Source organism: Triticum dicoccoides, chromosome 2A (genome assembly GCF_002162155.2).
Source record: "Triticum dicoccoides isolate Atlit2015 ecotype Zavitan chromosome 2A, WEW_v2.0, whole genome shotgun sequence".
NCBI classification, from domain to species: Eukaryota; Viridiplantae; Streptophyta; class Magnoliopsida; order Poales; family Poaceae; genus Triticum; species Triticum dicoccoides.
In genome coordinates, this window is record NC_041382.1 from 706,505,839 (window position 1) to 706,518,429 (window position 12,591).

Here is a 12,591-nt window from a genome sequence, read left to right on the forward strand (position 1 = left end):
TCTTAAATCCCTCCTCTCCCCCCCACTATATATAGGGGTGCCAAGGGGGGCGCCGTCCCTAGTAGATGAGATCTACTAAGGGGGGCGGCCAAGGGGAGGTTTCCCTCCCCCCCAAGGCACCTAGGGGTGCCTTCCATCACATGGACTCTTCCATGGTGGAAACCCTAGGCGCATGGGCCTATAGGGGCCGGTGCCCTTGGCCCATCAAGGCCAAGGCGCACCCCCTACAGCCCATGTGGCCCCCCGGGACAGGTGGCCCCACCCGGTGGACCCCCGGGACCCTTCCGGTGGTCCCGATACAATACCGATAACCCCGAAACTTGTCCCGATGCCCGAAATAGCACTTCCTATATATAATTCTTTACCTCCGGACCATTCCGGAACTCCTCGTGACGTCCGGGATCTCATCCGAGACTCCGAACAACATTCGGGTTTCTGCATATACATATCTTCATAACCCTAGTGTCACAGAACCTTAAGTGTGTAGACCCTACGGGTTCGGGAGACAAGCAGACATGACCGAGACGGCTCTCCGGTCAATAACCAACAGCGGGATCTGGATACCCATGTTGGCTCCCACATGCTCCACGATGATCTCATCGGATGAACCACGATGTCGAGGATTCAATCAATCCCGTACGCTATTCCCTTTGTCTATCGATATGTTACTTGCCCGAGATTCGATCGTCGGTATCCCAATACCTCGTTCAATCTCGTTACCGGCAAGTCACTTTACTCATACCGTAATGCATGATCCCGTGACCAGACACTTGGTCACTCTGAGCTCATTATGATGATGCATTACCGAGTGGGCCCAGTGATACCTCTTCGTCATACGGAGTGACAAATCCCAGTCTTGATCCATGTCACCCAACAGACACTTTCGGAGATACCCGTAGTCTACCTTTATAGTCACCCAGTTACGTTGTGACGTTTGGCATACCCAAAGCACTCCTACGGTATCCGGGAGTTACACGATCTCATGGTCTAAGGAAAAGATACTTTGACATTGGAAAACTCTAGCAAACGAACTATACGATCTTGTGCTATGTTTAGGATTGGGTCTTGTCCATCACATCATTCTCCCAATGATGTGATCTCGTTATCAATGACATCCAGTGTCCATAGTCAGGAAACCATGACTATCTGTTGATCAACGAGTTAGTCAACTAGAGGCTCACTTGGGACATGTTGGTGTCTGTTATTCACACATGTATTACGATTTCCGGATAACACAATTATAGCATGAATAAAGACAATTATCATGAACAAGGAAATATAATAATAATGCTTTTATTATTGCCTCTAGGGCATATTTCCAACAGGGGGAGACGTGGCGAAGCCGGTGGGCACCCCCGTCCCCCTGTTCCTTCGTGATGACTCGGAGCAGGTGGTGAACGCCATGCCCACCTTCAATGGTGAGGGGCTGGTGCCCGCGGAAGCTCCCGAGGGTCTTGCGGCACTGGCGATGGTGAACGTGTCCTCTGACAGCTCTAGCGGGAGCGAGGGGGGAGAAGAGACGGAGGAGGAAGAGTTTGACTCTGAGGTGACTGGCAAGGAGCCGAGGGAGTCTTTCCCTCGGCGCAGGTCCCAGGCCCTCCGCTTCATGCCGGACGACGACGTGGCCGGCGCCAGGCGAGAAGGGGAGGACTCTCCCTTGGGCAGAAGGATGGGCTGGTTCCCCCAGGGTCTGTTCTGGTCCCCGTGCGGTCTGAGGCCAGCTCCAGCCCTCCTAATGTGCCCTCTGCTTCCGGGCCTCTCGAGGCTGACCCCAGCTGCAGGCTCTCGGGCTTCAAGTTTGGCCGGAGGTTGCTTGAGTTCGCGAGCGATGACCAGTAAGTGTCGATTCGTGCTTTGCTTGGTTTTTGCCGCCGAGGCTTGACGTCCACATTCTTTTGTCAGGCCGGCGCCGGCAACGAAGAGGTTGAAAGGGGCTTATGCGGCCCTGCTTGGGGCGAGTCCACCTGCCGGGATGGCGCCTTCGTCCACTGAGGGGAAAGACGGCGAGGCTCGCGCCTCCCCGGTCCGATCGTCCTCGCGAGGCCGGCTGGGACGCCTCGGCGAGGAGTCAGCCCCCGTGGCCCCGCTGACCCTGGAGTCGACTGCGCTCGATGCTGCAGCCGGGGCAGCCAAGGCCCAGGGGGTTCCTTCCTGCCAAGCCGTGATCACGCTGTCGTCCTCTTCGCCTGCCCCGTCGGTTCCGGCTTCTTCTGTTCCCTCTGCCGCCGTCCTGGACCAGGTCGCCAGCGAACTGAGCCAGCTGCGGGAGGATCTTCTGAGTGCGGACCCTCTCCTAGCGGCCGGGCGCCTGGAGCAAGCTTCTGGCTGGGCCCGTTTCGCTGCCTCCGTCCGAACAGCGCTGAGTCAGGCCGTGGCAGCCTCCGATGGGGAGAAGCAGGCCGCCAACCAAGCCAAGGCCGCTCGTGACGCTGCCCTGGGCGACGCTATGGCTGCCAAGGCTCGCTGCGAGGCGCTGGAGACCGGGCTGCAAGGCCTGCGCGACGATCTCGCCAAGGAGGTCCACGACCGTCAGGAGAAAGAGAAGGAGATGAAGGCTCAGGAGGCTGTGGTCAAGGACCGGGACGCCAAGCTTGATGACCGCCACGACAAATTGGAGACGCTGGAGCGGTCGCTGAAGGCGGAGAGGACCGAGCTAGACGCCAAGGCGAAGGTCCTGGCGAAGGATCGGGTGGCCTTCGCGAAGATGGAGGAGAAGGCTCGTGTCACGCTGAAGACGCTTTACGAGAGTGGCTTGGAGGAGCTGTTGGCCCGTGCGGAGGACGGCCCCGCCAAGCTGCTTCCCTTCCTTGTTCGTGCGCTTGAAGATGTCGTAGACGGCCTTGGCCCCACGGCCGAGGCCGAGGCGTGTGCCCTGTCTTCTGCGGCGCTGACGCATGTCCTCAGCCACGTCTACTTGCGCGACCCCGACGTCGACTTCGACAGCCTGCTGGAACCCGTGAGCGGCGACCTTGTCGCCGCTGCCGCTGAGGCCGTGAAAGGCCGAGCCGAAGCATTGCTGGGAAGGTTCCGCGCCTTCAGCGTCTTGCCCGGGCGCGGTGACACCAGCTCCGCGGCCCCGGGAGGTGGAGTCGCCCAGCATGACTCCACCACGGGCGGCGGCGCCACTGGAGAGTGATCCTTTCGCTGCTTCTGTCCTGTTTTTATTCCTGCAACATGCACCATGCCTCGCGGAGGCGTTTAAACTTGTTTTTGGCGTCGTGAAACAATCTATGGCTTGGAATTTGTATTTTTCTCCCCTACTTGCTCGCGCTCTACGTCGGCAGGGCCCGGCCCCGCGCATACCTCACCCAGCGTTAGTCCCGACCGGAAACCAGGATGGGACTAAGGAGCGAGGGGCTACGTTGCAAGTTAGGCTCCTGAGTCGCGATGCTCAGGAGCCCCCCTTGACGCGCACGCAACAAGTTGGAAAAGGGGGGAACGAGGAGTGGATTGATCGTTCTGCGTCAACAGGGCCCGGCCCCGCGCATACCTCACCCAGCGTTAGCCCCGACCGGAAACCAGGACGGGACTAAGGAGTGAGGGGCTACGGGGCAAGTTAGGCTCCTGAGTCGCGATGCTCAGGAATCCCCCTTGACGTTCAAACGGGTTTCCATACCTTGGCTCCGCTCAGGGAGGGGCGCGTGACGACCAGGTCCGAGGGACCTGGCTGGGTGGCGTGTGCTCGGGCAAGGCCCGGGCGTAGCCCCCGTGTCCAACCCCCTCGCGCGGTGCTCCCGAGGGGAGGCGTTGCGATGGTGCCGGACACTGAGCTCTGGGCTCCCTGAGGTTGGTACGACCGTAGGCCGCCCTCAGTTGTTTATCACCAGGGCGGAGCATAGCGCTTCCGTATGTGTACGGGCATAGCCGCTCCTCGGCAGTGTCGTCAGCCAGCGCGGAGCATGATGCTTCCACTGGTACGTGGGAGGGGGCTTCCTCCGGAGGAGCCCCCGGGGCGTGTACAGCCCCGCCCTGACACGTGGCCGGCACGGTAGGGCAAGAAGAGGTGTATCTGGGCACTCGTGAGCCAGCGCGGGAATCACGAGACCCTACCTCGAGGCGGGTTGCCCCTGGCTCTGGGCCTTTATCAATGGTGTGTTCCTACAGGGTGGTTAGAATGCAAATGCTCTACGTCCTCAGGTCCCGGCCCTCGAGCTAGCTCAGCCGCCGCTGGTATGACAGGTCGCGATGACGTGGGTCAAGGCCAGGGGGTGAGGGCTGGAGAGCCAGTAGGAGCCCATGAGTCGTGATGCTCGGGTACCCCCCCTTTTAACGTGCAAGCACTTTGCATGAAAGCGGAGAAGTCCGCGATAAGCAGTAGGTGACAATTAAGCGCGAAAGAGCAAATTCATTTTAAGTAGACGCAGAGAAGCAAACGCCGCTGGGCCAGGCCCGAGCAGCTCGGGGATGATGCAGCCCGAGGGGCGCCCCCAACAAGGTAAGTAAAGAGCATAAGCAAAATGGATACATGCCGCAGGGACGGGCCCACGCGACCTGGGAATGATGTGGCTCTGTGGGCGCTCCCAGCTAAAAACGGAACTTAGAAAGATGTCACCTGGTGCCGTTGAAGAGGAGGTGATGTTGAAGGAGCGGGCGATGCGCGATGAAGACGTCGATCCTCACGAGCCCCCAGGCCCAGGAGCCTCGGGAGGCTCCGGGGGCACAGGTGGGTTTCCGAGGGTCATCTCCATCTCCGCCAGGACCGCACAATGTCTGACCTCCTGGGCTTCCAGAATGCTCCTCTGCAGGCGCTGATGAGCGGCGACCGCGTTCGGCAGGCCGAAAGGCATGCGAGCGTAGCTGTAAGGTGGACCCTCGCAACGCCCCACGCGCGAAGGCCAGAGGCGCTCCTGAGACGCGGCTCGGTTGAGCCCTAGCACGTTGATGCAGACGCGCAGCCCACCATACTCGCCTGGATGTGGGACCATGGCGGGCAAGTGGCGGCTGCCGCGCATGACTCTCGACTGCTGTAACTCCTGGCTGTTTCTTGCGATAAACTCCTGAGGATTTGGTCTTCCTTGCCTTGTACCTTCCTGAGGGAAACGTGTCTGGAAGCACCCCACCTACCCAGAAGAAACAATTTCGACCCACCTCGGGTACCGACTTGATCCCCCCGAGTATAATCCCTAGTTTCAGCGCCACCGTTGGCTTGGACCTAGGAGAAGACGGATCACCGCCACAAACCCATGCCACCTGCCAGAGTACTGCAGCTAGATCCACGCCGCAGCACCACCACAAGACCGCACCACTGCTACAGAACACGAGATCTCCATCGCGTTAGCACATTCGCATGTATAACAATAGCACCGGTAAGGATCGCCATTGGTCCACGAACCGAGGGGACCTCCGGCATTGGGGCCCCGATCCTGCCTGGGTCAAGTCCCCACACCATCGGAGTAATCTGGAATGGAACAAGATAATGAAAAATAGTAGCGCGTCCATGGGACACCAGCCCATACGGCGGCGCCGAGACCACACCCTACATCGCAGTCGGGGTAGTGGGCCTCACCAGGCCAGATCTGCCAGCTCCAAAACTGACGGAGGGGGCGGCCCATCGAGCCCGATTCGCTGGAGCTCCACTAGAGCAACGCCTCTAGCCGCGAGGTCACCTCCCTCGCCGCCCTACCAATGTTGTTGTTCGTCCTGCGACCCGCAGTGGAATACTATCGCACGCCTAGACGCCAAGGAGCACAGTCGCACCACACAGCTCCACCACCGAGACGCCGGGCCACCCCGACACCAGGAACTGCCACTCGCTCCCCTCCACCGCCTGCTGAGCCCTACCGCTGACTGCATCACCGCAGCCGAAGGGCGGATCGAGTATCCCGCAACCAGCCGAGAAGCACCAAGAGAAGGCAACCCAGGAACTATCCCACCACCACCATCACTGGAAACCACACGGGCTTCGCCGACGGCGCCTCAGGCGGCGACGGGGCAAGGAGGGAGGAGGGAGGAAAGGAGCGGCGACACCTAGAGTATCTCAACTAATTTGCCATGTCGACATTCAGATCTTATTGTTGTCTTCACCTTGCTTTCGGCATCCCAAGGGTGACCCCTAGCATCGTCTGCACGTCCTCCCTCCTGCTCAAATCCCCTCGCCACTGCGAGGTGTCACCACCGAGCAAACCTGGTGTTATCGCCGATGGTGGTTGGGATATGTGTGGTGTGGTGGGGAGGTTGGCAATGAGTTGTTGTTGTTGTTGTTGTTGTTGGTGGTGGTGGTGGTGTTGTTGGTGTGTGTGTGGATGTTATATCTAGCTCCCGCGGTGTTTTTTGTGTAGCTCGGCCCGTCAACTCCCTGTGGTGCTGGTGGGTCGTGGCAGGGGTTGTGCCGGCTAGAAGATCCCTTTTTTGGTGGTGTGGTGCGTTCATGGGTAGACAGGGAGGGGTGCCGATGGTGTGTGTGCTTGCTTGTTTGGCATGGATCGACATGTCGGTCGGTGTTGGGCTTTTGCGGTGATGTTCCATGATACTAGACTACTAGTTGTGAATGTCTATGATAGTTTTGCCCCTTTTTTCTAGTTAAACTGGGTAATTATATTCTTTTTAGTTGACGAGAAGAGGCGAAACTTTTGTCTTTGTTTTATAAAGTCGATGTCAACCATTTCCCAACAAATGATGCCATTGAGACATATTATTATTTTGAAATTTATCTTGAACTTACCAAATTTGGGTGCAATACTTCCACGATTCATCAAATTTAAGGACGAATTGCGATCTTGTCATGGCTAGGCTACACACCAAGCACGCACATTTTCAGCAAAAAAGAGAGAGAAAAGAATAGAAAAGCACACACATTCTCCTCATGCATGGTGAGCGAGTCCAACCCTGAGATAAACCTGGTTGAATGGGGCCCCTTGAGATATAGGCGAAGCAAGATTTGCAAGGTGTAAAGTGAGTAGGCAAAACGCGGGAGCGGAGAAAAAAAAATCACACAAAGCCCCCCAAATTTGTTTCCACTTTGCTGGAAAAAATGTGTCGGGACCGCTCGACAGACCTGCGTTGGATGGCTGAACAAGTTTGGGCCGCATAGTCTGGACGGTTGCGGACGGTTTGAGGAACGGCGTTGGAGATACCCTTACTCTTTCTTTTATGGTTTCATCTACAGAGATTGCTAAGAGTTCACAACAACTGTAAGTATGTTGCCAAATTGAAGTACGATGATATAAGCAATCACCGGAGAGAATAAAACGAAGCAAGATTTAGTGTTTGTGATGAAGTGAGTAGGCAAAACGCCAGATCGGAGAAAAATATCCCACATTGACACGACAGATTGGCTGAACACACATCTGTAATCCGTTTGTTTCGCTTTGTCCGTACGTCCCTCTCATGATTTATTATGGCTTGGCGCGTTGGTCGGTGTCCAGTGTCGACATATATACAACCAATGATGTGCCCCGTCACCGCCCGTGAGTATGCAGCAACAGCTATCGTGCACGGTCTCTTTTGTTCCACACTCTGCAGCCAAAGTTTGTTGTGGTCGGCAGCACTCAGCCGTCGGTCGCCGTGCGTGCGTGCATTAGATAGTCAGTGCGCGCCAGCGTTAGATACTCCCAAGTTTCACTCGTCTCCCGGAGGAAGAGAAAGATGCGGACCTTCTCCCGATGATTACGTCCGAAACTGCAAAAACAAATTGCAGGCAGATCTCGAGAAAAGCTGCTCCCCGGGACGAGGCCTGCCTGCCTCGCCGGCGCTAAAGACCGGTGAGTGCCAATGGAATCTTGAGTTGATCCCTTCTCAACGGCAACCGCAGCTGCAAGCCCCCATGATACGAAACGTGCACGATCCCCGAGCCAGCTAAACAAACCTCTCTTACTTAAACAGCTCCTTCAGCATGAAGTTTTTAAGACTGCAAATGGCTGCACGGATTGCTTGTAGCTTGAGATCGGCAAGCTGTTGCACGCGCTTGAGGTCTGCAAGTGTGCGCGCGAGTCCACCGTTCACAAGTTGCTGCGGCGGCGTGCGTGCACGGTCACACGGATGCTCAAGATCCCTCCTGTGTTTGTTCATCTCGTGTTTGTTCAAAATATCACATACTCTAGTACAGTGCACGAGAGGCATTTGGTGTAGCCTTCAGAAAATATCACAACTTAGATCAACAGGGACGTTCCAGAGCGATGTTTCCTTTCATCATTGGGGACCTGGTCGACCTCGCCCGGACACACCACGATTGCCGTCGTTTTCCTCTCGGTGGTATCCCGACGCCATTGCCGTGTTCATCTCCACGCACCATATATACCTGAGCCTTCCCCTCCTTTCTCCACACAACTCGCTCCCTCTCCTCTTCTTCCCTCTCCTCGCACCACCAAGCTAACCTCTGATCAGCATTTTGCTCCAAAGTCACCTACACAAACATAACATGGTGGCATCAGTGGCCTGCTCCTTCTTCTTCGATGACGAGCTGCTCGGCGAGCCCGGCATGCCGGCGCTGGACGCGTGCGCGCTCTGCGCCAAGCCTTTGGCGCACGACCGCGACGTCTTCATGTACAGAGGGGACACGCCCTACTGCAGCGAGGAGTGCCGCCACGAGCAGATGCACCTCGACGCCGTCTGCGCCAAGCAGGCCGCTCGGAGGCAGCAGCGGTTCTCGGCGGGGACGGAGTCCCACCGTGGGCAGCGGCAGTCCAGGAAGGTGTCCGTCGCGAGCTAAGCGGCCGGCCTGGCCGGAGCACGTGGCCGAGGAAAGTTTTGTTCGAATGGACAAGGTCTGAATTCTGAAGAAAGCAACATCTGTATTCTGAAGAACAGTCGATACTTTCTGGTTGGGCCAGCGTCTCTCAAGCCGGTGCTCTTGCCTGAACTGGAGGAGCTATCAGGTGCGCCTTGGCGCCGCCTACCGGAGGCAGAGCACGGCAGCATCAGGTGGTTGGTGCCTGTAGCTTCCCAAATGTGTCCATGGCAAGCTGGTTAAGCTGCCCGGATGGGAGGAAATTGTACTTGGTTCTCGGTCGGCCTGTGCTGCGCTGTGCCGATGAATTTTTTTGTTAGTAACGAATTCAGAAAAAAAAATGGATCTGAAGATAGCAATCAAACATCATTCACATTTGTTTAACTTCAGTTGGGGTAGCTCGTCTGCTCCATCTCTTATTTTGTTCCCCTTGATGACTGACACTGTGCTAGAGCACTGTCGCTGTAAATAATTCAAGGCAATCGATATAGAAGATTTTTCTTTTATGAATTATAATTATTCAGTCAATTCAAATAAGGCGTATCTTGTTGAAGCCAATAAATAGAGCTGAGGTTATAGTTAAAGCAGCCAGTAGAAAACCAAAATAACTAGTTAAAGTAAGCATGAAAGAGTTAAATTCCATTTTTTTTACTACACTACATATGTTGGTAAAGCATTTACCTAAGTTACGGAAGATTCATAATTCATCAGTTATTTTAGATAATACTAAAAAACAAGATAGAGTAAGATACAGAAGTGTAAAAAAAAGTGGATTCATCAGATGATACATGAGTCCCTAATTCCGAATCAAGAGATTTGTTGTGGAATTTGTGAATTGAGTAAAGTAATAATATTAAGAACTAGATCATCTAACCCCATTAAATGAAAAAATGAGATTCAATTTTCAGGGAAATTTTTGAGTGTTGTTCCCCTAAATTTTGTAATGTTCATCGCAATCTGAAATGCAAGTTACATGTACACTAGTGCGCAGCCGTACATCATTTCAAAATTCTTTTAATCATTTTAAAGGAAAGAAACAACCTTACACAACTAGGTCTCACCTACGAAAATGAACGACCTTATCGATTGAATGACATGTGGATCCATGAATCTCAAAGCAATCAACCGAATCAATTATTCCTCATCAGCCCATCACCAATTTCCTCCCCGAGCTTTGCTACAGATACGTAAATTCTTTAGCTGACCTGGCTTAATTGGATTGGATTGGAAAGAGACCCATGCACACCCCCTGTTTTTTTTTTGTTACGTAGGTCTAGTGTACCTGGCCCGGCGCAACACGTCGCCGTACCTGCTAGCAGCTTTGCACTCGTCCCGCGTGTGAATCTCCTCCGGCAACCTGTCCATTGCACCGGGAAGCTTGCGGGGACCTCGAGGGGTTGGTGCTCGCCAAATTGTTAAATCCATGAAGAAAAGAACGACGGTGGAGGGTTTTTTCCTTGGCCATGCAGCTCTTGTTACTTTTCATGGCACTTCTCTCGCCGGACGGCAACCCACTTGGTGGTGGCGATATCTCTCCCAAACAACCTCCTCGCAACAAGCCCTTCCTGGGAAACCTCGCTGCCATCGGCATCCTCCGCATCGTGTGGTCATGCGACCGGTCCTGTTGCTGCTAGGATGACACCCGTTGCGACGGAGTTGGACGCATCACGGTGCTCCGCCTACTCGACATGAGCGGTCTCATCCAGTTGCGACTCTCTCGTCGGGATAACCGGATAAGTATGTTCGTCTCTATAAAATCCTCTATATTTTAGGGTCTTCAGTGTAAACTGCAATAGCCACGCGTCGTCGATCGGCGGAGGACGACCTAGTCCTATGGAATTTTTTCCATTTAAATTGGGCCTCCTCTCTATTGTGTTCGTATTTATAAGCCAATACAATATTTTACCATATTTTTTCCCATGATGTTGGTAAACCTAAGTCAACTGATTTACGCCAACTCCAGACTCAAAGAAAAGTCGGCTGATTTACTAAGTCAATATTCTAATCATATTGGTGTTTTTACCATGCATCTGGCACCCCAAGGGCGAACCCTAGCATCGTCTACACCCCCTCCCTCATGCCCAAATCCCCTCGCCGCTGCGAGGTGTCACCACTGAGTAAAGCTCGTGTTAACGTCGACAGAGGTGAGAATATGGCTAAGAGGCAAAACTTTTGTCTTCGTTTAAAAAAGTACATGTCAACAACATTTCCCAACTTCCCGACAAAAAAAATAACATTTCCCAACAAATGATGAAATTGTAATGTATCCTTTTCTAAAAGAAAATTGTAATGTATTGTTTTTAAATTTATCTTGAACTTACCAAATTTAGGTGCAATAGTCCCGCATTTATCGAATTCAAGGATGAATTACAATCTGGTCATGGCTGGGCTACACACCAAACACACGCATTCTCCTTCCGAAGAAAAAAAGCACAAGCATTCTCCTCACGTATGGTGAGCGAGTCTGACCCTTAGATAAACCTGGTTGAATTGGGCCCCTTGAAATATAGGCCAAGCAAGATTTTGCAAGGGAGTGAAGTGCGTAGGCCAAACGCCCGACCGGAGGAAAATATCACACATCCCCACGTGAGATTGGTTGAACACACATCTGTTTATATTCCTTTGTGTACGTCTCCGTCGCCACGCATCGCTGAGTCAGAGCCGTCAGGAGCTGATGCATCATGGCTTGCCGCGCTGGTTGGCGTCGACAGACAGCAACCAATGGTGCGCCCCGTCACCGCCAAGTGGGCCGTGACTCGTTGAGTATGCAGCAGCAGCCAACACCTATCGTGCAAGGGAACGCCTCTTTTTTGTTCCTGGAAGCCGTCCTACGAAAATTAGCAAGCCCAGTACTCCAAGGTTTGCTGTGAGCAGTCTGACAGCGGATACTTCCAAAAGAAACTGCCGTGCGTGTCAGCAATGTTTACGTTCACTCTATCAGAGAGAAAATGTCGATCTTCTCCCGATGTTTGCGTACTCCGATGATGCTTACGTGCAATGCGTCAGTGTTACCCGAGCAAGCCGCAAAAACAAATAGCTCGCCGATCTCGAGGAAAGCTGCCCCCCCAGGACGAGGCCTGCCTGCCTAGCTCACCAGAAAGAACAGTGGACTCCGAAGCGGCCAAGGGAATCTTGAGCCGGGCAACGGCAACTGCAACTGCAACTGGCTGGTGCTTCCCCCTCGATACGAGACGTGCACGATCCCCCAGCGAGCTAAACAGACCCAGCTAGCAAGTAGCAACATCCCCGGTTAATAAGCAGCTCATTTCCCATTTTTCTCCAGCAGCGTCCTTCACCCTGAAGTTTCAAGACTGCAAATGGCTGCACGCATTGCTTGCAGCCGCCGCTAGCTGGTGCGTGAGCAGGGCATCCGGTGGAGTGCCCGCCGAGCGCATACAAGATGCGGGAGTGTGGGCGCGAGTCCACTGTTCTGTTCACAAGCTGCAGCCGTGGCATGCATGCACGGTCGCACGGATGCACCACACCTCAAGATTCCCACCGGCATGACACTAACTTAGGGGGGACCTCGGATTATTTTTCTTTTAATTTTTTTCCTTCATTTATTATCTTTGAAAAAGAATCACATACAGTACAGTGCACGATAGGCATTGATGTCCATTATTAGCGCGGCCAAGCATGTGGGGCACCTGTCCCGTATGTTGGCAAAAAGCCTGGCGCGCTAATTATCAGCACCTGTCTCGCATTAGCACTAGTTTAAGCAAAGCTGCCTAATTTTATGCTGATACAAGTACGGGCAGAATACATTGGCGCCCAAGTCTCCGACTAGAGGAGGCACGACGAATTCTTCTTCAACTGCAATGATTATAGACCCGAATACTGATCGACTCCGCTCTTTTGCTAGTACAGACTGACGGATTTTAAATCGGCTGTAGAATGACGAGTTCTATAGACCTCTGTCTTCTCTC

At 53.9% G+C, this 12,591-nt stretch overlaps 1 protein-coding gene across 1 annotated transcript; it reads left to right on the forward strand.

Moving 5' to 3' along the window:
• Window positions 1–8,274: 8,274 nt before the first annotated feature.
• Window positions 8,275–9,175, forward strand: LOC119351980 (FCS-Like Zinc finger 2-like). The gene has a single exon (XM_037618740.1). It carries the CDS (start codon window positions 8,357–8,359, stop codon window positions 8,645–8,647), a length of 291 nt encoding a protein of 96 aa, XP_037474637.1. The 5' UTR covers window positions 8,275–8,356; the 3' UTR covers window positions 8,648–9,175.
• Window positions 9,176–12,591: the final 3,416 nt, after the last annotated feature.